At 36.8% G+C, this 26539-nt stretch overlaps 1 protein-coding gene across 3 annotated transcripts in view; it reads left to right on the top strand.

The window, feature by feature from the left end:
- GRM7 (glutamate metabotropic receptor 7) overlaps positions 1–26539 on the top strand; it is an 899252-nt gene that overhangs the window by 528931 nt on the left and 343782 nt on the right. For all 3 annotated transcript variants that reach the window (XM_003785475.2, XM_003785474.2, XM_023510686.1), the window contains exon 5: positions 25609–25749. In XM_003785475.2, coding sequence (XP_003785523.1) covers positions 25609–25749 — 141 coding nt within the window. The remainder of the gene's footprint in view (positions 1–25608; positions 25750–26539) is intronic.

The raw sequence follows: 26539 nt of genomic DNA, 5'->3' as shown, positions 1-26539 counted from the left end.
TTTTTTTTTTTTTTTTTTTTCTGTTTCGGGCCGGGGCTGGGTTTGAACCCACCACCTCTGGCATATGGGGCCGGCACCCTACTCCTTTGAACTCTACTCCTTTCACCTTATTTTTTTAATCTAAGTATATTAATAATTTCCCTAGGCATAAATATGCTGGGTAGACCTTACTCCAAGTGTAGAATAAAACCTTTATAACATATAATGCGTATAAGGCAAAAAATAATAATACATTTGTATCTGTTCATAGAATAATTTGAAATCTGGATCATTGAAAAAAGTCTATGAACTTTTCGGAACTTTTGGTTGTGTTAGATTCTGTATTAATGCTGACAATAGAAATGTAATGCAAATATGTATGTAATATCATTGTGTAGTAACCATATTTATGTTTTAAAAGTAAAAATAAATAAATTAATTTAAAAAATATATTTTATTTAGCCCAATGTATCCAAAATATTATCATCTCAATTATAATCAATAAAAAAATTAATAAAGAATTTTAAATTCTTATACTAAGTCTTCCAAGTCCTGAGTTTCATTTAAATTTAGATTTTAGAACACATCTAAGTTGCTCTAGCTATATTTAAATTTCTCAGTAGCCACATGTGACTGGTGGCTTTCAACTTGGATAGAGCAGGTATATGCACAGTCACAAAATAGTTGAACTGAACTTGCCCTTCAGGGTGCCAGGGGGCTTGTAGAAGGGTATCTATCATGTTTACATGATCAAAACTTCTGATTACCCATGCTTCCTTTCTTTCTTTCCTCCAAAAAGGGTCATAAACTTAAAGAATTGGCTATGAAAATCAAATTTCTTATAAATACATTTTAATCAATAGATGTCATACTGAAAAAAGAAAAAATAATAATAACATCACACCTTCCTTTCAAAATTGTCTTTAAGTGGGAACTATTTCATCTGGAAAACCTCCAAACAGTATCCCGTGGTCACATTTTGCCTTAGGGCTAAAGGAAGAAATTAAAACCTCCCTTTAAAATATGCAAACAATACCTTGAAACAACTTTTCTCTACAAAAAAAGGGAAAATGCATTTCCAGGGAATTGAATCACACTATATGTGACTATATGGAATATGACTCTTTTATTTTAATATAATCTTTGTGCTTTGATAAAGAAATGTTCTGGACATATTAATACTAAAAGCACTTATCTGTGGTCAAGATATATTGCTGACTCTTAATTCATACAAAAGAGTTTCAGCTATTGCCATTAAAGTTTCTTGAATCTTATTTCTACATAGATTTTTAAATACAGAAGTGTCAAAATGATAGATATAACTGTATATGAATTCAATTATATGTGCTTGGCAAGGGAATATAGAAAAATAATTTAAGTAGTAACTTTAATATATTTTTCACAAAGACTCTTCCATGTGGACACAAACGCACCCAAGACATGAACAAAAACGTTTATAGCATCCTTATTGGCAAAAGGAAAACATTAGCAGCAAATTAATTTCCCATCAGTGTTAGAATGGATAAAGACACGGTGGTATATTCATATCCTGCAAACTATCAACAATAAAAATCAAAGCTCTGTATTGGAATGCATGATAGAGGGACAACTCTTCATTTCGAAACAAAGTGTTGACCAAAAGCCTCAAAGCACAAAGTGCCTCCAGCATGATTGGATTTCCCTGAAATTCAATATATTATACTGTCCTGTTAGCAGTCTATGAAATGTGCTTAAACTATGGAAGAAAACACAGAGCTGGTTATCATAAAAGCAACGGCAATGACTGAAGCGGGGAATTAGACAGTCGAGGGATATTTCCTGGCAGGAAATCTGTTACTATTTCTTGATCTGACTACTGGTTACTTGGATTGTTTGTTTTAAAATTATTCATTATACCTGCAACTAAGTTTGATGTAATTTTCTTTGTGTGCATTATATGTCACAGTTAAAACAGTTTAATGTGTATGCACATTGGTGCCATTTCAGACTACTATGTGTCATATTATTAGTTTTCATCCAAATTTTGAATTTTGTAGGAATTTTTCAAATGTATCAATTAAGTCTTCCTTCAATAACTATTGATTAAAATCATGAAAAGACCAGCAGGAGGGCTGATCCCTGTTGCCATGGTGGTGTTGCTAGCAGTAGCAATGACACTGATGGGGTGATACGGTTTTCTCAGTTCACTCTGTGTATGTTTTGCCTTGCCATTTTATATAAACTTTATCATACCATTATTGCATTAAACCCTTTTGAAGTCAGTATTATTTTCTCCATCTTAGAAATAAGCCAGCTTAGAATATTGAAATAACATGCCCAAGACCACACAATTTTAAGAGAAAAGAACTTGCATGTGAACCCAACTACATCTGATTCTAAAAACTGTGCTCCATCCTCTCTCATGCCCCACCTTGCTCTGTTTTCAATCATTATTCAACAGTCTTCACAGCTGTAAATGCACCTACTCACTTATCTCCGCATGATGGATTCACACAGCATTTCTCTTGCTTATTTGCAAAGATGCTGTCAAACACTACGATGAAATAAACATCCAGACTTCTCTGCTTGGTCATGTAGGTCCATATAGGATTCTCTGCTTGGTCACTAGAAGAGCAACTGGATGTCACCTTGTTTTTGTAAAGACATGTTAGTTCTTTCTGGGTGATCATTAAACCCTTTACTTGGGCTCACCCACCATTTCTGACATAGATACAAAGAAATTTTTCCAAGGGTAAAATCAAATCAACCATCTCTTATTTTCTGTTGTCCTCTCCTTTCTATGATAGGAAGAACACACTTCCCCCTAAACTCTTACAGCCTTGCTCAAATTCCTATGATGTCCAGTGATTTCTGACTGCCTTGGCTCAGTCCTACCAGCAGGTTCAAGGTGTAATTGGTCTATACCTGAACATAAACTCATTAAATGTGTATGACACCTTCTTACTCCATCTTTAGCTAGAGAGTCAGATCCCATTTTGTGATTTATTTTCTTCTTTTCCCTTTTAAACATAAGTTTTTGAACCAAAATATAGAGTCAAAATAGATTTTGAACAACCCCATTTATTCTCAGTCATCCGTTTGACTTATATCATATTCACCAAATAGGATAGACATTTGTCTAAAATAAAATTTAAAAAAAGAAACTAAGAATCAATAAATAGCCCTTTTGCCTGATTGATGTTCTTTTCCTGGTCTAATATGGAGTTCCTCTCCAAATAACATGTCTTCTCCCTGTTTCTCCCTGATAAAATAATAATAGTAATAATAATAAACTCAGGATTCTATAGTTTCTTTTCCATCATTCATCATTCTCATCTCTGAGAGAGTCCCTTTCGGTCACAATGATATCAAAATCATCAATGAGAACCACATAGGCGTGGAAGGAAGTTTTAGATAAAATGAAGCATTTTTTAGTAATCATCTTTTTAAAATCTTCATAATCATGTATGGGTTTAACGTCATTCTGTATTTTCAAGCTATAGTGACATGAGAGTGTTGAATTGGCAGCCTGTTTTCCGTTCCTCATGCACTCTTGGCCAAAGAATGCCCCGACACACAGAAATGAAGGCAAGCATGAAAGGGAGTGAGTATACTGAGGAACAGCAAGATAGGTTTATAGAGCACATTCACCACAGACAACAGAATTGAGAGGCTGTGGTTAGGGTCTGGGGGCTGTTTTATAGTGTCTAGACTGGGCCCTTCTCATGGCTCAAATGTCACCATCTAACACTTTGATGGACAGCCATAGGTCACGGTAGGTGACTTTACAGACCATTTTGTGCCTGGGCTGCTTGGCCAGCTGGGCTGGGGAATTCCCTGCATTCTTTTGCAGAGGTATTTGCTCCTCCTTCCCCAGTGTGCAGGGGCTCAGGGCAGCACCAAGGCCCTCCACCTAGGAGACCAGGACTAGAGATCCCTCACTCTCTACCTAGCAAAAGTGCAGCCCTACAAACTAAAAAGATGAATCTGAGCAGAGATTTCTGAAGTTGTGAAATGTTCTTTTAACTTACTTATTATTTTATTTTACTTTCTTTTAAGAAATACTTTACACAGTATTTTTGTACTTCATCAGTTAACCTATCCTAAAGTTTAGTAAGTTCTCATCTTCTGCGTTTTGAATTAATATATGTTGGAGACATTCTGATTTATCTATATTTTATATTTTTATTGCTGTTATTTTACTTTGACTGCCTGTTAGAGGTTGTGGGATATGTATAGTCTTTTATGCATTTTTCTTTTCTTTGTGTGTATGTGTGTTCAAGACCAGAAATTAGTAGTTGTTTAGAAAACACGTTTAGATGAGTGGGTAGGTGTATAAGGAGGTGAACTCAGCTCAGTGGCCTGTTTGATGAAAAATGTACACATTCCCTTTGTAATTGTTATCTAGTATCAATAAAAACACCAGTATTCTTCCCTAGAAACAATTGTACTTTGTTTTGGCCACTTGATTTTAAAGCAATATCTCTCTGGCTTGACTGTAAATATTCATTTTTCCTATATGTATATAAAATAGTATTGTGTCAAAATAGAACTACATGCATCTAATATTATTAGTCTTATTTTCTATAAATCATAAGATACAGGTTCTGGAGAAAGGAAGGGTAAAACTAAACAATCCTAGGAACCTGTCTTAGGCATCATCCCCGAATGTGTCTGTACCCACAGGCTCCATACATTTATCACCCACATGTGCACCATTTGATTTCAAAATGAAAATATCAGTTTTACCTGATTATAACAAATACGCATTCTAAATGATGAGAGTGGAAAGTGTGAATGAGTAATAAACCAAAAAAAAAAAAAAAATCAAGAGGGGGTGTTTATGAAGGAGGAAATAAATTCATTTCCCAGGGAAGTTTATCATGCTCAAATTTTGGCGACTCCGTTTCTGGACACATTAATACTCAGGCACAACTTATGGAACACTGTGTTGTATGATACACACTAATTTTTATACCCATTTTTCAACAGTAGAAGAGAGTTCTGTAACTCAGTGAAGCGAATACCACCCACTGATTTAAAGCCATCATGTAGAATTGCTTTACTTTAAACTGGCCGTTCTCATTCCAGAGTGATTTCCCCCCAGAAAGACACTTGGCAACATCTGGAGGTGTTTTGATTGTCACAACTTAGGGGTGTAGCAGTGGTCCTACTAGAATACAGTGGATAGGGGCCAGGATGCTGCTAATTATCTTAGAGTGCACAGGGCAGTCCCCTCCACAGAGGTATCTGGCCACAGTGTTAAATAACAGTGCCACAATTAAGAAATCCAGCTTTAATGGGAGCCAAAATATCTGGGACATGCCCTTGCTACAGTGGACCCAAGAGATGTGAAAAATCCTCACTTAACATTTTAAGGAAAAATTAAGAAAAAATAAGATTCAGTGTCGATATGGCCATTGCTTTCTGTAAGTTTCCATGGTTGCATGTGGAAATGACTTTAAACTTAAAATGACTACATAATTAGAATCCTTGAATTGAGGGGCTTAGCCCATAAATATGTTTTCAATTTTCTTTTCTGAAAGTGAGAAACCATTTAGAATACACAATATCTGGTTCAGAATCCCTTTAATTTATCAGTCTTTACTGAGGGCCTACTATGTACTAGCAACATTCTTGACAGTTGGCAATGAATAATTTATAGGATCCAAGGAGCAAAAGGTTTGAAATCACATAAATCATGAAAGATTCAGATACTATGGCCACCCAATTATGTTTATTCTTTATTTTCTTCAAGAATGGAATCCAAATGCATGCATAGAAATTACTAAGAAACCGATTCTAGTGTACTATAGGAAGAGCTTCCCAAAGACTGAGAATACAGTCTTCTACCCTTAAGATATGGTAAGTTCCTTGTTGTTGGGTATATTTATAGATAAATGGTACAGCCATTGGTTGGGAAAAATTTAAAGGGAATTTGAGTATTGAATGAGGAATTAGAAAAAGTGATGCTTGAGATCTTGCTATGACTGTGCATGTTTTTAGTTGGGGGCAAAATAAAGGTGTAAAAGCCTTTTAAGGTATTTGATTTACTAAAAAAATTAAGACATTCAAAATGCCAATATAAGAATATCAAGTCCAAGTGCAAGGCCTTCCTGAATTTGAGACCCTGTGTGAGTGCTCAGACCACACCCAAGAAGCCCACCTGGTCGCCACTGAGCCTTCGTTCCTCAATTCTGTGTCCTGTGCGCTCTTTCTTCTTCCCTAATACAAGGAGCACTACTGGATCCTTCTCTTCATTCTGATCACCTTAGAAGCAGGCATTTCTCATAGCTCGCCCCTCCATGCACCATTCTACTTTCTATCTACATTTTCTGTTGGCAGTTTCATCCATTTTCTCCGTTCCAAGCATCGTAGGCATTTGCTTGTCTTCTGAATCTATGGCTTTACACGTCAGAGCTTTTTCCTTCATGGTTCAACCAACACCTTTAGGTGCAGTGATTTGGAAGTCATACCATCTTTCTATTTAAAAAATAAAAAAGAAATTCAACATTTTATTTAATCCATCCTCTACGTTTTCCCTTTGACTCTCGATTCAACCACCATCTCATTTTTTTCTTTTTCGTTTTCAAGGTCTTTGTTTTTAGCCTGTCCTTACAAAAATTTCTTTTATATGCTAGTTGTTACGCTTATTACTGCTTAGTCAACTGCTGCTGTATTTAAGATGCTCATAACAGAACCAGGAACCCAGATCCTGGAACCAGAAGATGTAGGATGATGTCTTATCTCCTTTGGTAACAAGGAAATGACCTATGCCATGTCCATCTCATTTTTCTCTTCTGTAAAATGGAGATAATGTACACTGTAAGCTTGGACATTGTGTGTTTGGCCCTGCAGAGTATTATGTTGAAATTTGGTCCCCAATATTGGAGATAGGGAGTAATGTGAGGTGTTTAGGTCATTGGGTCAGATCCCCCATGAAGGCCTCTGTGCAGTCCCCACAGTAGTGACTGCGCTTTCTCTCTCTTAGATCCTGTGAGAGTTCCCTAAGGGCTGGTTATTAAAGTGCCTGATTTTTCACCCTACCCTCTCCTGTTTCCTCTCCTACCTTGTGAGCTCTGTATGCAGCTATACTTTTGCCCCTCACCATAAATGCAAGTGGCCTGAGATCCTCACCAGAAGCAAATGTGAAGGCTGCAGAACCACGAGCCAAATAAACCTCTTTTCCTATAAATTACCCAGCCTCAGGATCCCCAACACCAAATGGCTAAGACAAGGACCTATCTAAGTGCTGTTAGAAGGTTTATATGAGTTTTTGTATATCAATCACTTAGCACTTAGCACATTTTTATTATAACTTTGCAATATCTCTTTGCTTGTGGAGTTTTACATATTGAAATGATGAGAGTATGAGCTTTCAAGTAGACCTATTAGGACTAAAATATTGTGTCCAGCTTTCTATCTGGTGAATTTGGGAGAGGTATCTTTTTCATTAGAACCTTCACTCCTTCACCTAAGTATAAACGTGGTTGCTTATACATTTCAGTGTTATAAAGGATGAGCATAAACACTTCTAAAGCAATGTCACTCAACAGATGTGCACCTATCTCCCAGTCCCACTGGTGTGTTCGTCCTTCAGTGCTGCTGTTATCATGGTATCCATTCTCAAGAACCAACCTTCAAATCATAATGTCTGTGAGGTAACACCCAAACAGCTGATACTCAAGACCCTCCACATTTGGGCTGCATTATGCCTTTATAGTAGGACAGTTCTCTGCATAAAACATCCATTGTTGTCAGATCAGCCCATTGGTCACCTACAAACACACATGATGCAAACATCTCACCCTGGACTTGCTGCCACCCTTCACTCTGTTCATTCCTTCCTGTCTACATGGACTCTATATTTTTAAGGCTGAATTCAGATCATAGATATTCTGTGGCATAAATGCATAACATTCCAGCCTGGCATTCTTCTTTAGCCCCTGAAATCCTGTAATGTTTATGGACATATGAATTTTTACATGGCTTTTTTCTCTTATTTCTTCCTGCACTGTGGTTCAGGGATCATCCTTGGGAATCAGGCACATTGTGTCCGGATTCTACTCATTAGCTAAAAGCCTTATACCCTGTATAAGTTTCAGTTTAGTCACTCAACAAATTGGGACGATGATAATGGCTAACTCATGGAATGTTCATGAGAATTGAAACAACATATTGAACATTTTTAGCCCAGTATAATCATTTAAAAAATTTCAGTAAGCATTCATTAATTAGAATTATTGTTATTGTCGTTGGCTATATTTTCTTTTTTACCCTTAAATACTGAAAGTGTCTTGGGGGCAAGGATTGTGTATTATATGCTTTAGAATCTCTCTACCATAAATCTTATTTTAATTAATTTCTGCTATAATTAATAGTTCTATCATGGAATTTTCTGATTTCATCCAAGACCCACTTAAAAGGTATATGACAGGGCAGCACCTGTGGCTCAAATGAGTAAGGTGCTGGCCCCATATGCCGGAGGTGGTGGGTTCAAACCCAGCCCAGGCCAAAAACTGCAAAAAAAAAAAAAAAAAAGTATATGACAAAGAAACAATACCTGGTGACTAAAATGTGATGTATTTCCTTTGGATGATGTCAGTGTTCCTGACTACAAGCACAAGTCCTGCCAAAAACTGTCACAAAACTCTTATCTGACATTCCATGTTCTGCCTGCTCCTTTGAGGAACAGAGGGTATTTGGTAAGGCTACTGAAGAGTGTTGCCCATATTTAGTTTTTAGAAGCATCATGTCCAAGATAAGAATATATGTATGATGTTGTTATGTGGTTTGAATATCAAGTCTACACCATTGCTCACTCTAAAATATGGAGCATGAGCATGAAGGACTCCTACCAACAGCATTCCCCGCTGAAAAAAAACAAAGATTACTGTGTATGAATCAGACTGAATTGGTACTCCTGCAACTCCAACCACCTAGAAAATATTCTGAAAGAAAAAGCAAAGCATTGGCCATCGTTCTAGATATTTCCAAATATATCGAATGTCACTGCTCCAAAAACCTTATGGTATCCACTTGGCTCTGAGTCAAGAATATTGGCTGCTGCTTGTGACAATTTCCATTATCTCCCCTTGATAACTTCCAAATCTCTCTCTTCTGTTAAAACTACCTGTGTATATCTTTCTTGGCAGTCTACACAGGATCCATATCTGACCTGTCCCCACAGCAACGTTAGTTGCAACCTTGACAGTGGCCAATGGCAAGCACACACTGAGATTTGTGCAGGGAACAAAGAAAGGAGGGTTCGTGTATGATAAGGAACCAGGGATGTCTCACAGAACCCAAGAGCAAGGAATGTATCAGGGCCTTTGAAACCAATTAGAGCCAGGTACTTGAGCATTGTAGAAGAGACAGATGCTTTCTTCCCTCCCTGTCTCTTTTCTCTGGGCTTCCAATTCACTCCTTCTTCTCTCTCCATGAAAACTGACTGTTCTCACTTCCCAGTCTACATGGCTGCTATCAGCACGTCCTGAGTTTATACCTTAGGGTGAGCAATCCTGATTGACAGGAATTTGTTATGTCCAGTTTCAAGTTGCCAAGGAAGGGAATTTGATTGACTGAGGTGAGCTTAGGTTCCCCAACTCAGTCACTCCAAAACCCATTACAGCCATACGAATGTGTGAGTTCTTAGAGAACAGGATGTAGTTGTCCAAAATTGTAAGAGTTCAGAGGTCAATATGAATAACCTTTCCTATTACAGCACCTAATACAATGTCTCCCTTGCAGGAATATCTTAGTAACTCAGAGTAAGAAAAATGAAATGATCTGAATTTTCCTCTTAAACCTGACCATACATGAAGATATTTATTTATGTGGGCCTATCTATTCTTAGCTTGTTTATATATTTTTGAAAATGTGATCTTTATGAGTAAGTCAGAAATATAAGGAAAAATAATCCATAGCGTGGTTAGGAGTTACTAGAATAGGAATAAAAAAGCCTGTATGTTAGACAGTTCTTCAACTAGAAAATACTCACAAATAAAAGTGACCTTTGGCCTGAAATTTTTAAATATTTTAAGTATTAATTTATGGTTTTCTAGATTTCCAAAACTTTTTTTCTTTTGATTTAGATTTTCATGTGCATTCAAGTCTTAAATGATCATACATTTAGGATAGTAGGTTATTTTTTCCCTGAGGTTTTCTTCTTTTAAGTTTTTTTTTTTTTTTCCTTTTTTAGATCTGCATATGGGAAGTTCTTCCTTCAAAATGTTCATTTCTGCCCCTTATTCTTTAGGTAGTAGCTGAATCTGTGATTAGGAAGAAAATGAAATATTATTTTGATAAAATTCCTTTTGGATTGTTATAGATGTTTGATTATATAAGGTTAGGTATTGAGCTCACTGAAAACTTCTGGCTGCTGAGACATTTTTAGATCAGAGTACAAAATGAAGACAGTAACCAGGCAACATGGTTCTTGTATGGTTATTAAAAATAAAATGTGAAGCTTCTACAATGCAGAAAAACTCCCTGACATATTTGTCTGGCTTTTGCTCTGTTGTTGCCCAGAAAATTGTGTAAGTTACATTTGCAGAGTTAATCAATAATATCTATGTATTAAATCCATCATTTTCTAAGATTATGATTGTTAGAAAATTACGCATGTACATGAATGTGATCATGGTAATTTAAGATGATTCCAAAAAAAAAAAAAAAATCCTCAAACATTTCTCCATAAAATATACACAGTGTATTACAAATGTTCCTACAGTTGACTATGGAAATATGAATTTAAATCTATCTTATTAGGATGACATCAAGCTTAAATAAACATATATATACTCTATACACTAGAATAATACTTGTTAAAATTTTGGAAAGCTTTCCTATTATAAATAACATTTTATTATTTATTTATTTATTTATTTATTTTTGGCCAGGGCTGGGTTTGAAACTGCCACCTCTCATATATGGGGCCAATGCCCTACTCCTTTGAGCCACAGGTGCCACCCAATAAATAACATTTTTTAAAATTGCACCAAGATGCAATCAACTATGGCAAATATGTTTTAATCCTTATTTGATATTTCAGAAGACATATGGATAAGTAACATTATTTGAGTAACTGTAAGATACACACACAAACACACATGAATAGGTATGTTCAAATGAAGGGGACCTTGTGTTCTATGTTTCTGCTAACCTTGGGTAGCTCTTACAGGGCTGTGTGTAGAATGGACATATGAGTGATCCAGTTGCATAACACTCTGGAGCCGATGTTCTCACTCCTGATCGCACATCAGAATCAGTTAAGAAATTAGGAGTGCTAATGGTTAGGCCAGCCAGCAAAATTTCTGATTTAGTTGGTCTCGCTTGGAGTTCAGGAATAGGTCATTTTTTTTTTTTTTAATTCCAGGGTGCAGCCACTGTTCTAGTATAGAATACTTGTTCTAGACAGGAGTTCTCTCAAATTCTTCGTACAAACCAGGGAATGATTTTGGGAAAGAGGGGCCGTACACAAGTCGGCATTTGCAGGTAGTTAGAGCACCTGGGGAGGTGCATTTGGAGACATCTAGTCTAGATAAACACTCCTCTTCTTATCTGAAGCCAGAGCTCATTGGGGAAATTCCCTAGCAGATTCTTGGTGATTGTTTTTCATTTCACATGATTTTCTCCAGCTAGTTAATTGGGCAAATAGCATTTTGGGAAATTGCTCTCAAGCTGCTTCCTGGATCTTGAGAAAGAAATAGAATAGAGTCTTAGCGTCTAAGGGACAGAGATGACAAACTCTGGTAACTGATTTTTTTAAGGCCTAATTTTAATAGAAAGAAGCTAAAAAAGACAGAGCCTTGGATTCTGTTAATCTTAAGGTAAGCATTTAACTCCTTTTGGCAACAGGAATGCAGCAGCAGGATGATTACTCTGGGGAACTGAGCATGAGGTGTTTTCAGGTACAATGGTGCTTCACATATACCCCCTTTCAACTTTGTCCTTCTCCTCTTGGTGGCCCAGTAGGAGGTCATAGAAAACTCTGAACTCTTTTGACTACTACACGAAAGAAAAAAAAAATTTTTTTTAATGAAAACAGATACTCTTTAATCAACAAACAATGTTTGCACCACACTCTATTATTCTTGGTTCTCTATAAGGACAGTTCCTACCACCCACCATATTTCTTTCATGAAGATACTAAACAGATTATATTTAGCCAAAGCATCATACATTTTTCTTTGATACCTTCCAAAAGAGGTTATTGGAATATGAATTCTATGAGGCAGAGAACAGTGTGTTTATGTCCAATATGTATAATCCATGTTAACACTTTTAGAACAAGCTATAGGCACAGTAGTCACCTGTTACTAGATTGTGTTATTACTAACTTATTTGAATGTTCATATATGAGAATAGCACTTGATAAATTCTCAGTAACAATTTCTTAAAAAATATATAATCTTATGAAGAATGATACATAAGTTTTATCTTTAAACAGTCAGATTAACATTAATTTCCTAAATCGCTAAGGTGAAAAGGGGCAGGAGACCAGGTTTGTTAAAAGTGATTATTATGATTCACTATTATTTTTTAATTTTTAAGGTTTTTTTTATAATTTACATAACACTTCTACATATTTTATGGTACATAGTGATATTTTGATACAGACAACATGTAGTAGTTAAATTGGAATAATTAGCTTATATATCATCTCACAAATGTATTATGTCTTTATGTTGGAAACATTCAAATTGATTACTAATATCTGCTCTGATTGTGGATGTTGGAAGCGGTGACAGGAGTATACTTAGTATACATACTTTGGATAAGACATAAAAACCAGATTCATAGATTATATTTATGCAAATTAAGTGTGCATGAAAATAGGAATTAATCTCTCTTAGAGGATAACTGTTCCTTTGCAATGTTGTACAACTTGTCAAAAACTGAATATTGTATTGAAATGGACATATATTTGGTGATACACTATTTTGGTGAAACTATATATAATATAGTTTATATATGTCTTATTTTTATATATATCTTATTTTTATATATGTATAGATATTTAGAAAATTTAGATGTGTTGAAAGTAAAATATCACCTGTGATCAGTAATAACCTACTATTGATACATTGATTATTTATAAAAATTATATATATAATAGTCATATGTATATATAATAGTCATACTATCAAAATATTTACATACAACTTCATGAATTCTTGGTTCAGGAGTATGCCCTCAAAAACTATACATTTTTTTCTCTCAAATTCTGAAGGCCATGTGTTACTGAAACATACACATGTGTTTGGGGGCATTTATAATTGTTCTAAGTTTTCACAGTCTTCAACAGTGTGCAATGCTTACCTTTATACATACATTTTTGGTAATCTATTATAAAAAGTATCAAACACCAGAAAAGTAGAGAGAAGTGGCTAATGAACTTCCACAAACCTAAACCCAGTTTCTTTTCTTTTTCTTTTTCTTTTTTATTTTATTTTATTATTAAATGATAGCTATATACATTAATGCAAACATGGGGTACAGTGTAGTGTTTTCATATACAATTTGAAATACTTTCATCAAACTGGTTAACATAGACTTTATGTCATTTACTTAGTTACTGTGTTAAAACATTTCATCAATATTTTCCTAATTGTGCTGCAGCTGGCACCTAACTAGGGAAGAAAACAAAACTTTCCTAATCACACCTAGGATCATACCCACACACACATACCCCAATATGGGTGGCTGTGGGATTACTCTTCCCAACCTTATACAGCTGTCAGCAATACAAACATGAATCATTATGGTCCCAGCAGGGACCCCACCACCACTATTGCCATCTCCCACTTCTTACCAGCTACCTAGGCCTAAGAACCTCCCCATACACCTGGCCCACTCCTCCCACTATTAGCTTCTGAGAAGGCCACCTGGAGTACTCAGAATTGACCCTCACGGGCCTACTAACCCTGGTGCCAGCATAACCTGCTCTGAGGCCTAAAAACAGGCACATTCATCCACATCTGTCACACTTTGAGCCCAAAGACTATTGCAAGTGGGACCCAAGTCCCCAGAAAACCTTTACCACAGCCTCAATTAATAACCATACCCAAAGCCATCACTGACTCTGTGTACTGCTGAAGAAATTATATATAGATCACACTACCACAGAGACCCAAAACCAAAGCTGGAGTGTCCTACGCAGCAATAACATACATAGAACTTCAGAGGAAGACTCTCCTCTGTGAAAGCAATTTCAAAACATTGAAAGAAGTGACTAGAAGTAGCTGCTACGCCAGGTACACAGATATCAATGGGAGGACACAGAAAACATGAAAAAGCAAGTAAATGTGACACCAGCAAAGGACTACAACAATTGTTTAGCAACAGATTCCAGTCAAAAAGAACTTTTTGAAACTAGGTGCCTATAGCTTAGCGACTAGGGTGCCAGCCACGTACACTGGAGCTGGCAGGTTTGAATCCAGACCAGGCCTGCCAAACAACAATGACAACTACAACCAAAAAATAGCCAGGCATTGTGGTGAGCAACTGTATTCCAGCTATTTGGGAGGCTTAGGCAAGAGAATTGCTTAAGCTCAAGAGTTGGAGGTTGCTGCGAGCTGTGATGTTGAGGGCAACACAGTGAGACTCTGTCTCAAGAAAAAAGAAACTTTTTGAAATGTTAAAGAATTCAAAATATTTATTTTAAAGAAGTTTAATGGAATGCAAGGGAAATCTTAAAACCAATACAAGGAAATTTGAAAATTAATATAGGATGTAAATGAGTAATTTATCAAAGACATAAATATTTTAAAACAAACCAAACTTTAATTGAAAATCTCATCAATGGAAACAAAAAATATATTTAAGAGCTCTAACAATAGACTATACCAAGTAAGGAATGATGACTTCTAAAACTTGAAAACAGGGCTTTTAAAATAATCCAGACAGACACAAAATTTTTAAAAAATAACTTTTAAAAAGAGTGAAAAAACACTTCAAAACATCTGAGACTACTTAAAATGACTGAACTCATTAATGGTAGTATTCTCAAGGGGTAAGTGAGATAACAAAGTTTAGAAAATTAATTTAAGGAACTAATTGATCAAAATTTCCCAGATCTATCAAGAGAGTTAAACATATAGGCACTAGCAGACTTCAGGCAAATATCCTGCATAAAGGACTTTACTATGCCATATTATATTCTGAATGTCTAAAATTAAAGTGAAAGAAACAATTTTAAAATGACCAAGAGTACAAGTGAATCTTTCTAAGAGCAGAATATAAACATCTTAACAGAATAACTAAGAAAATGACATAAAGGCTATGTTAACCAGTTTGATGAAAATATTTCAAATTGTATATGAAAACACCGAACTGTACCCCATGATTGTATTAATGTACACAGCTATCATTTAATAAAAAAAAATTTTAGAAAGATGACCAAGAGTAAAGAATACAGTCTGATATAAAGAAATACCCTTAAATAAACAGTAAACTTCTCACAAGAAATCTTATAGGCCAGAAGAGAATGGGATGATATTTTCAAAATGTTGAAAGAAAAAAAAAATAAAACTATCATCCAAGAATTTAAAATCCTGTCAGAGTGGGCTATAAGGAGATATATATATATCCTATATCTATATATTTATATCTCCTTCAGATATAAGGAGAAATAAAAATCTTTTCCAGAGAAGCAAACACTGAGGGAAATCATCATTATTAAACTGCTATATAGAAATGATCAAATTGGTCTTAAACGTGAAACAAGAGGTTAGTATTCACCATCACAAGCACACTTGAAAATTTAACTTGAATGTCTAATAAAAAAATCACATGAAGTGATAGAGAAGGGAATCAAAAGACATCATCACAGAATTTCATAGAACCTCAAGGACAAAAAGAGAAGACAAAAATCTACAGAACATTTAGAAAACAATTAATACTATGATGAGAATAAAGCCCCAAATACATGGGTCAACATGAAAGTTTTGATATACACAAAAATCAGAAAACATAAAATTGATGTGGATGGAAACAAATGACGCCCTTTTGGCAACACCAGTAGGCTGAGCAAGTTGGAACTTGCACAGGTGAATCAGAAAGGATACTGCTGATTGTATTTCTTGGAGGTCAAATAATGGACCATAACACAGTCTGTCTGAAGACTTTTGTATTATTAATATTAACCTTGAACATAAACAGGTTAAATGGTCTGCACACAAAAAGCCAGAGACTGGCAGAATGGATTAAAAAGCACAACACAACTATATGCTGTTTATAACTGGCAGAATGGATTAAAAAGCACAATACAACTATATGCTTACCTGCACAGACACACACAGACTGAAAGTAAAGAGGTAAAAATGAACTATTCCATGCAAGTGGAAAACAAAAGCAAGCTGAACTATCAGGACTTACAGAAGATAAAGCAGACTTTAAATCAAAGACAGCAACAGGGAATCAATTCAACAAGAGGATATAACAATCATAAATATATATACACACCCAACATCAGAGCTCCTAGATTCAGAAAACAGTTATTATTAGACCTAGAGAAAGAAATAAACAGCAATAGGCAATAGTAATGGGGCACTTCAACAACATACTCATAGCACTAGACAGATCATCAAGGCAGAAAAACAACAAAGAAACATTGGGCTTAAATTCATCTTTGAATCAAATAGACTTAACAAACATTTATGGAACATTTGAGCCCCAAAATATACACTAAACATTCATTCCACCAGCACATGGAACACTGTCCATGCTAGACACCATGTTAGCCCACAAAATAAATCTTAACAAATTAAAAAAATAATTGAAATTATATAAGTATCTTCTCAAACCACAATGGAATAACATTAGAAATCAATACAAAGAGGGACTTTAGAACCTATGCAAATAAGTGGAAACTAAACAATGTGCCCCTGAATGATCACTGGGTCAATAAAGAAATTAAGACAAAATTTATAAAATGGTTTGAATTAATGAAAAAGAAAACATAACATGCAAAAGCCTATAGGTCACAGCAAAAGCAGTGCTAAGAAGGAAGTTTATATCATTAAATGCATATACAAAAAAAGTACAAAAATCACAAATTAACAAGCTAATGAGGTACCTCAAGGAACTAGACAAAGAGGAACAAAATAAATTCTAACTTAGCAGAATAAAAGAAATAACAAAGATCAGAGTAGGACTAAGTGAAATGGAGACCTAAAAGCAATACAAAGGATCGAAAAAATGAAAAGTCAGTTCTTCATAAAGATAAACAAAATCAGTAAACCACTAGCTAAACTAACCAGGAAAAGAAGAGAGAAGAAAAATGAAAAATCAAAACAAAACAAAAAACTTAGGACCAGATGAATTCCCAAGTGAATTCTACCAAACATGCAAAGAAGAATTCATACCAATCATGCTGAAACTATTCCAAAAAATCAAGGAAGGGGGAATTTCCCCCAAGTCATTATACAAAGCCACTATCACCCTGGTAGAAAAAAAAGAGAAAGACAGAAAAAAAAAATGAAAGAAAACTACAAACCAATATTCCTGATAAACATAGACACAAAAATCCTCAACAAAATAGTAGGAAATAGAACCCAACAGCACATCAAACCCATATCAAGTGGGTTTTATAATAGGGATGCAAGGATAGTTGAACATATTCAAGTCAATAAATGTGATATATTACATCATCCTTCAACAGATTTAAGGACAAAAACCATATGATTATCTCAATAGACACAGAAAAAGTATTCAATAAAGTTTAGCATCCCTTCACGATATCCAACTAAGCATTGAAGGAAAACATGTCAAAGTGATAAAGGCTGTATATGACAAACCCATAGCCAACATTATACTTAATGGGGAAAATTTGAAAGCTTTCTCTTCTAAAATGTGGAATAGGACAAGAAGACCCTCTTTCACCACTTTTATTCAATAAAGTAATGGCAGTCTTTTTCAGAGCAAACAGGCAAGAGAAATAAAGGAAAGGCACCAAGGCTTGGCACCCGTAGCTCAGTGGGTGAGTAGGGCTCTGGAGACATACACCATAGCTGGTGGGTTCCCTGGCACCGTTCTGCCAAGCAATAATGACAACTGCAACCAAAAAATAGCCAGGCGTTGTGGTGGGTGCCTGTACTCCTAGCTACTCAGGAGGCTGAGGCAAGAGAATCACTTAAGCCCAAGAGTCTCAGGTTGCTGTGAGCTGTGACGCCACAGCACTCTACCCAGGGCAACATAGTGAGAATCTGTCTCAAAAAAAAAATGAATAAATAAATAAAAATGGGCAGCGCCTGTGGCTCAGAGGAGTAAGGTGCTGGCCCCATCTGCTGGATGTGGTGGGTTCAAACCCAGCCTCAGCCAAAAAATGCAAAAAAAAAAAAAAAAAAAAGAAAATAGAAAGAAAGAAAGAAAGAAAGGTAACCAAAATTGGAGGAGGAAGTCAAATTGTCTTTGTCACTGATGATATGATCTTACATCTAGAAAAATCCTAAAAATTTTACCAAATAACTCTTAGATTTGACAATTAAATACAGAAAAGTTTCAGAATACATCATTGTACAGAAATAAGTACCTTGCTACACACCAATGATTTAGCTGGGAACAAAATCAAGAGGTAATTCCCATTTACAATGAGTGAAAAAAGACAAAATACCCAGAAATACATTTTACTGAGGAGGTGAATGATCTCTTCAAGAAAAACTAGAAAACACTGATGAAAGAAATTGCAAGTGACACAAACAAATGGGAAATATCCAAAGCTCATACATTGGAAGAAGTAATATTGTTACAGTGACAACACTGCCTAAGGCTATTTAAAGACTTAATGTAATTCCTTTCAAAACACCATTATCACTTTTCACAGAATTTGAAAAAAGAAAATGTCTAGCCCCATTGAAAAGTTCATATGGAACTAACAAAGAGTACTAGTAGTTGAAGTAATCTTGAGCAAAAAGAACAAAGCTGGAGGCATGACATTGCCTGACTTCAAATTGTACTACAGGCTATCATAACCAAAACATCATGATACTGGTATGAACATAGATATATAGATTAATTGAACAGATTAGACCACCTAGAAATAACACCATAGACATTCAACTGACCTTTGACCAAGTCAGTAGAAAACATACTTTTCTTTCAATAAGTGAAGCTAGGAAAATTGGAAAGCCACATGCAGAAGAATGAAACTGGATCCCTATCTCTTACCATATACAAAAACCAACTGAAGATGGATTAAAGACTTTAATGTAATACCTAAAACAATAAAAATGCTAGAAGGGGAAAATATGAGGGAAAACTCTTCTGGACATATGTCTAGGCAAAACTCTTCTGGACATATGTCTAGGCAAAGGAATTTATGACTAAGTTCTCAAAAGCTCAAGTAGCAAAAACAAAATTAAACAAACGGGACTTAAACCACATGTCATCTTTCTATCAAATAATCAACAAAGTGAACAGATAACCTGCAGTATAGGGGATAGCACATCTATCTAACAGTGTTCTAATATCCATAATTTGCAAGGAACTCAACTCAATAACAACAGTGATGACGATAATTAACCCCACTGAAAAGTTGGCTAAGGACATAAATAGATTTTTTTTTGAAAAAAACAAAGATACACACATGGCCAATAAAAGTATGAAAAATTGCCCAATATCAGTAATCAACAGACAAATGCAAATTATAACCACAATGAGGTATATCACCTTACATCCATCAGAAAGATTATTATTAGAAAAAAAAAATAACAGATGTCAGTGAGCATGCAGAAAAGAGGGAACTCTTATACACTGTTGGTGGAGATGGAAATTAGCACAACTTCCATACCGAAAACAATGTGGAGGTTTCTCAAAGAACTGATGCTAGAACTACCGAAGTCAGCCATCTCACTTCTGGGTATCTACCCGAAGGAAAATAAATCAATATACTGAAAAGATACCTGCACTTGTAGGTTTATCTCATCTCTATGCACAACCTTGGCATCCATCAGTGGAGAAATGTATAAAGAAAATGTGGCATATGTACATTATGGAGTATTATTTAGCTGTAAAAAAAGAATGGAATCATGTCTTTTGCAACAACAGGGATGGAACTGGAAGCCATTGTCTCAACTCAGACACAGAAAGACAAATACTGAATGTTCACACTTACAGGTGGGAGCTAAATAATGTGTAAGCATGGAAGGAGAGTGTGGAATGATGGTCAGTAGAGTCTCCCAGGGGTGAAGTGGTGGGAAGGGTGGGACAATGGGAGGTTGCCCGGTGGGTACAATGTGTGTTTCTTCAGGGAGGTATATGCTGGGGGCCCTGACTTCACCAACATGCCATGTATCAATGTAACAAAATTCTGCTTGTACCCCCATGAGTATTTGCTCATAAAAATAAATGGGAAACAAGTTTTAAAAAGTTACTCGGGTTAGCCTTTATATTAAACTTTTTTAAAACCAGCTGTAATGTAGGTGAGGAAATGTAGGTGCCTCTTTAAGTCTTTTTTTTTTTTTTTGAGACAGAGTCTCACTATGTAGTCCTCGGTAGAGTGCTGTGGTGTCACAGCTCACAGCAACCTCCACTTCTTGGGCTTCAGTGATTCTCTTACCTCAGCCTCCCAAGTAGCTGAGACTACAAGTGCCCACCACAACACCTGCTACTTTTTTGTCGTAGTTGTCATTGCTGTTTGGTAGGCCCGGGCTGGGTTCAAACCCGCCAGCCGGGGGATATATGTGGCCAGCACCTTACCCGCTAAGCTACAGGTGCTAAGCCTTTAAGTCTTTTGTAAAGGGAATGAATAAGTTGAAAAAGTTGAAGCAAACAAAAATGGATTATTTAACAACAAAACAAAAGCAATGGAAATCTAAGTGACTGACTGACTTAGCATAAGATGAGTTAAATAAAGCAAATAGTTGTTGACAGAATCAGATTCAAACTCAAGGTCCATTTGAGTGCAAAGCCAATGTTTTTTTGTTTGTTTGATTTTAAAGGGAGAGCTTTATTTTCTATAAAAACTGATCTGCAGACTGGGGAGACTCAGCCTTTGGTACGAGTGAAAGCGTGTTCTCTCAAAGCCAGGATCTTAATAGCAGAATGGTTCACCACGCATAGTTCCTAGTGTTAATGTTTATGGCTTCCTAAATATTCTCTTCTTGTTCTCTCTCTCTCTCTCTTTTTCTCATCTTATATGTGTGCCTTTTAAATTTTCTTTTAAGTTAGCTAACACGTTCTTACTACGTGTCAGGCATTCATCTATTAATAAATGCTGCATAAATTAGCACATTCAATAGTCACAACAATCCTTTGGAGTAGTTACTATCATTATCCTCACTTTATAGATTGTGAAACTTGTACTGGTTAGGTCTTTTGCTGAAGGTAATCTGGCTAACAAGTGACAAAGACAGGAATTGAACTCTGTAATTCTAGTTTCAGGGTTTGCTTTTAAATGTTAAACTATCAATTTGATGTGTGTTGTTTATTTCCATATAAGTATATTCAGATTACATAAACGACCTTATGTTTCCCAGGCAGTTTAAAGGAATAAAAAATGACAGGCATTCTGGTATTATAGATCATCCAACAACCCTTTGGAACCATTTTTTTGGAATAACATTGCAGGCATTATTCCCTCTACCTCTTCCATAGACCCTGCTCATGGGATTTTTGTTCTTTGTGGAATAATTTTCATTGCAATAATTCTGTTTTCTCAAAAACAATGCCTGGTTTCCAGTATTCTCATTATTTGACATAGTCAAAGACATGGTGGGTGCATCTGAGAGCCTGGATTCATCCTGAGAGATCAGTGATGACTTCTTGCCAAGCTGATGTACGTGTCAGCTCAAATGGGGAAGAGGGGAATGAGCTGTACAGTCTCTGACTTCTGGAATCTCAAAGACTTGAAAGAGAAAAGAATCAGATTAGTAGAGTCATAACATCAGCTGAAGCCTTTGTTGTCCCTATGCTGTTCTGTCTTTAAACCAAAATTATAGAAATGTTGTTCAACATGTTAACCCATGGGGCATTTGCTTCACAGTCACCTGGAGACCCTGAAATAAAATTTATCTGTCCAACAAAAGAAGCTATTTTGCTCAGTGCAGTGGCTCACACCTGTAATCCCATCACTTGGGAGGCCAAGGCAGGTAGATTGCCTGAGTTCAGGAGCTCAAGACCAGCCTGGGCCAGAGCTAGACCCTGTCTCTAAAAAATAGCCTGGTGCCTGTAGTTCTAGCTACTCAGGAGGCTGAGGGAAGAGAATCACTTGAGCCTAAGAGTTTGAAGTTGCTGTGAGCTGTGATGCCATCACACTCTACTGAGAGTAAAAAAGTAAGACTCTGTCTCAAAAAAAAAAAAAAAAAAAGAAAGAAAAAAAAACAATTTTATACTGCAAATTTCATGTGCTGCATATAAAGGAATGATCTTCTTTGACATAACTCTGATTCTCTTTCCTGTAAACTTAAACCTTGAATTTGGCACCCTGTGTTGCATTTAAAAACTCTGGTAATTGGCTCGACGCCTGTGGCTCAAGTGGCTAAGGCGCCAGCCACATACACCTAAGGTGGCAGGTTCAAATCCAGCCCGGACCTGCCATACAACAATGATGGCTGCAACCAAAAAATAGCTGGGCATTGTGGCAGGCGTCTGTGGTCCCAGCTACTTGGGAGGCTGAGGCAGGAGACTCCCTTGAGCCCAGGAGTTGGAGGTTGCTGTGAGCTGTGAAGCCACAGCACTCTACCCAGGGGGATAGCTTGAGGCTCTGTCTCCAAAAAAAAAAAAAAAAAAAAAAACTCTGGTAATTTAACTTGTGATAATGGGATATGTGTCCAGATCACTCTTCTTCTGGGCTATAGTAGGGACAGGAAGAAAGTCTCAGTTCACTGTCTCACACATACACGTGCATATATATATTGCATAATTAGACTGGATTATTCTGATTTCTGTTTCTCTCTCTGACTCTCTGCTCCACTTGGTGGCTTAATATCGCATTAAATAGCCTATTCCTAATACAAGATAGGCAGAATCTTCAGGCTGCAGAAACTGTGGCAGGCCAATCATGATAGCCTGTTGACTTCAGCCAGAGGGAAGGCTTTGACCACCCCTGTAACAGAGGCTCCATATCTATTAATAAAGAAGAGCTATGGGCTGAGCTTAACCCAAAGAGCTGCCAAGTAGATCCCAAGGCATTGTGAGTGCATGGTTCTAACAAGGTCTCTTTTAAAAACTGGACTATCCCATGCACAAGTCCATTCTTTATGAATGAAGTTGTATAGAGGGAGCCCGTAAGACTTCATTTATTTTATTATTATTATTATTATTATTTGCCATAGCTCTGGTAAAGACACATTAACAGATTGGTCCTGTCAGAACCCTGAGCAGAGGTAAAACAGCAAGAATTAACTAAATGGAATAACTTGTACTCAACTTCTGCCCCTCCTGCTTTGAATTGCCTGAGAGAAGCCCTGTTTTAGAACGTGGCTTTCACTCCAGCACTATCAGACTGTGTAGCTGGTTTTACCATTTTGACTGACTTTTCATTGCGATACTTTCCCACTTGCTGTTTTTGTCTACCTGTTGTATTACCCAGTTACTCTGTGGAGTAATGGCTGATGGAATAAGTTGGTGATAGGGTGTGTAGTAGATAAAGAAATTAAGGGGCCTAGGAAATTGGCCACAGAAAAGCTCCAGGGAAGCAGTTGTGAGCTTTGGTGGGCGTAGGAATCTTCCTGGGAGCTTGAGTTAAAAAGAGCCAGATCCTACCTACCTCAATGAGTCTGTCTCCGTGTCCCATATTAGCTCTCCAGGTGATTGTCACATCCACCAAAATCTGATATAGTAACCCAGCTCTATGTAGTAAGCAAGTCAGAAGATAGGTTCTGGATTGAGACCTTGGTCCAAATCTTCCCTGAGCCTTCATTTCTACCTCTAAAGTATGGACCTGAGTAGTGCCCACTTCCTAAGTTTGATATGACACTTAATGAGAGAATGTACATAAAATACTTATTATTTGGGGTTTTGTTTTGTTTTTGTTTTTTTGCTTTGAGGTTTTTTTTTTTTTTTTTTTTTTTGGAGACAAAGCCTCACTCTTTCACCTTGGCAGAGTGCTGTAGCATTATAGCTTACAGTGATCTCAAACTCTTGGACTCAAGAGATCCTTTTGCCTTATCCTACCATGTAGCTGGGACTACAGGTACCGTCCACAATGCCTGGCTAGTTTTTCTATTTTTGGTAGAGACGAGGTCTCATACTTGCTCAGGCTGGTCTCAAACTCCTCAGCTCAGGTAATTCATCCATCTCAGCCACCCAGAGAGCTAGGATTACAGGCCTGAGCCACCTTTTCTGGTGCCTGTGTACTATTTTTGTAATTATAACTAGTATACAATTTTTATGATCTTAAAGGTGAGAGAACTTTGAATAAATTAAACAATCTGAAAGTAAGTCGGTTCTTGATCTTAGAAATCAATTCTGTAAGTTTCCAAAGTCTTCCTGCTACTTCCAATAAGACACTGATGAGGAAGGAGGTGGTATCATCTTCATTGACACACAGGGATGTAGGGAAGATCTGAAAGGATGAGAGTATACCTGGTCATGTTTCCACAACTGAGAGAGATTAGTGGAGCTGAGATTTGAGCCTGGGTGTTGGGACACTGAATCCAATTTTTCTCTGCTCTGATTCTCTTATCATCTTATGGAACATTTAAAGTTCCACTGTTCTAAAGCGGTGACCCAGGAATTCTGGCTCCCTGGTTCTCTGCTCTTCTGGATATCCTTTATGAATAGGATTGAGCTTTATGTTGGACTCAGTTTATCCATGGCTTCTTCAAAGTCTCTTACTAGAGCATGAATTACTTAATGGGACGTTACAAAGTAAAAGAGGGTTCTTTAAATGATATTCACTAGTCAGTAGCTACATGGTCGGGGTGCAAAATATGGCAAAATGGTAGAACTTATGCATAATGTTATTTCTTCTAAACCTCAGTATTGTAATCTATAAACTGGAACGATAATAATTGCTGAGAGGCTCAGTGCCTGTGGCTCAAGTGGCTAAGGCGCCAGCCACATACACCTAAGGTGGCGGGTTTGAATCCAGCCCAGGCCCGCCAAACAACAATGACGGCTGCAACCAAAAAATAGCCGGGCGTTGTGGCAGGCGCCTGTGGTTCCAGCTACTTGGGAGGCTGAGGCAGGAGACTCCCTTGAGCCCAGGAGTTGGAGGTTGCTGTGAGCTGTGATGCCATGACACTCTACCCAGGGGGACAGCTTGAGGCTCTGTCTCAAAAAAAAAAAAATAATAATAATAAAAATAATATTGCTGAGAGATTGACCCTAGGGATTTAGCCACAGATTTCTCTTCTCTTCTCTTCTCTTCTCTTCTCCTCTCCTCTCCTCTCCTCTCCTCTCCTCTCCTCTCCTCTCCTCTCCTCTCCTCTCCTGTCCTCTTCTCTTCTCTTCTCTTCTCTTCCCTTCCCTTCTCTGCCCTACCTTGCCCTGCCCTGCCCTGCCCTGCCTTTCCCTTCCCTTCTCTTCCCTTCCTTTCCTTTCCTTTCCTTTCCCTTCCCTTCCCTTCCCTTCTCCTCTCTCTTTCTAATACAAAGAGCAGCCAGTCTACTGAAACAAGCAAACAAAACCATTACTGGCATTTTTATTTCTATATGTGCCAGCAGTGGCCCCCAAATACTAACCTTTTCATTTAACTCTGTTTAGGGTTTGATGCCTACTTTACATCCCGCACCCTTGAAAACAACAGGAGAAATGTGTGGTTTGCTGAATACTGGGAGGAAAACTTCAACTGCAAGTTGACGATTAGTGGGTCAAAAAAAGAAGACACGGATCGCAAATGCACAGGTAATTTAATTCTCATTGTCCTTCTCCTATTCCTCTACGTGGCTAGCATTGAAATGTCTGCATAGCTGACAGAAGGAAGCTTGGCTGGAGACAAATTGAAAAAGTAAATTGAATTTTACTAGATTGTTCAGAAAATGGGACAGGAGCGTAAGTCTTGCAGGACAAAAGAGGAACAGACAAGAATGTATTCTTTTCTGTCTGTCTATCTAGCAGTAATTGACATTTTCACTGATACTTTGAATTTAGAAGGGGTCATGTTGCTTTGAATGCTCTCGTTGATAAATATTAGTTCGTGTTCTAGCAAGGAGCATGAAGTCATTTTTGCATAGACAAAAATCTCTGACAAACCCCATAACATTGCCAGATTTAACTCTTACCATGGACAGTAGTATATCTGGTTAAGGGAACAAAGTGTTAGAGTTTAAAATAATAAAAATTCCAAATTTTTTCCGTAATGTCTAAATTAATGAACTACCTGTGTCTTAAAATATGCTTAAAATATTGACTACTCCTTATGTGTACCCTTGTGTAAGTATTACACATGAGAATGTGTGTGAGCATTTAAGTAGTCAGAGGGAAATTTACATATTCAATTTTTTTATTCATTCACAAACATTTATTCAACAATTCCTTTCTGATAAGCAGCATGGTAGGTACTAGTGATTTGATGCTGAGCAAACTCAGCTTCCACGCTGCTTGGCATCTCCTGGAGGGAATCTGACATTATTCTGGAGATCTTGCTAATGAAGACACACTTATAAACTTCTATAGGTGTTCTGAGAGCTCGAGG

Source organism: Otolemur garnettii, unplaced genomic scaffold, assembly GCF_000181295.1.
Source record: "Otolemur garnettii isolate 467f Iridium unplaced genomic scaffold, OtoGar3 scaffold00015, whole genome shotgun sequence".
Taxonomy (NCBI): Eukaryota; Metazoa; Chordata; class Mammalia; order Primates; family Galagidae; genus Otolemur; species Otolemur garnettii.
Note: the sequence above shows the minus strand (reverse complement) of the source record. Positions and strands in the feature narration are given on the sequence as shown.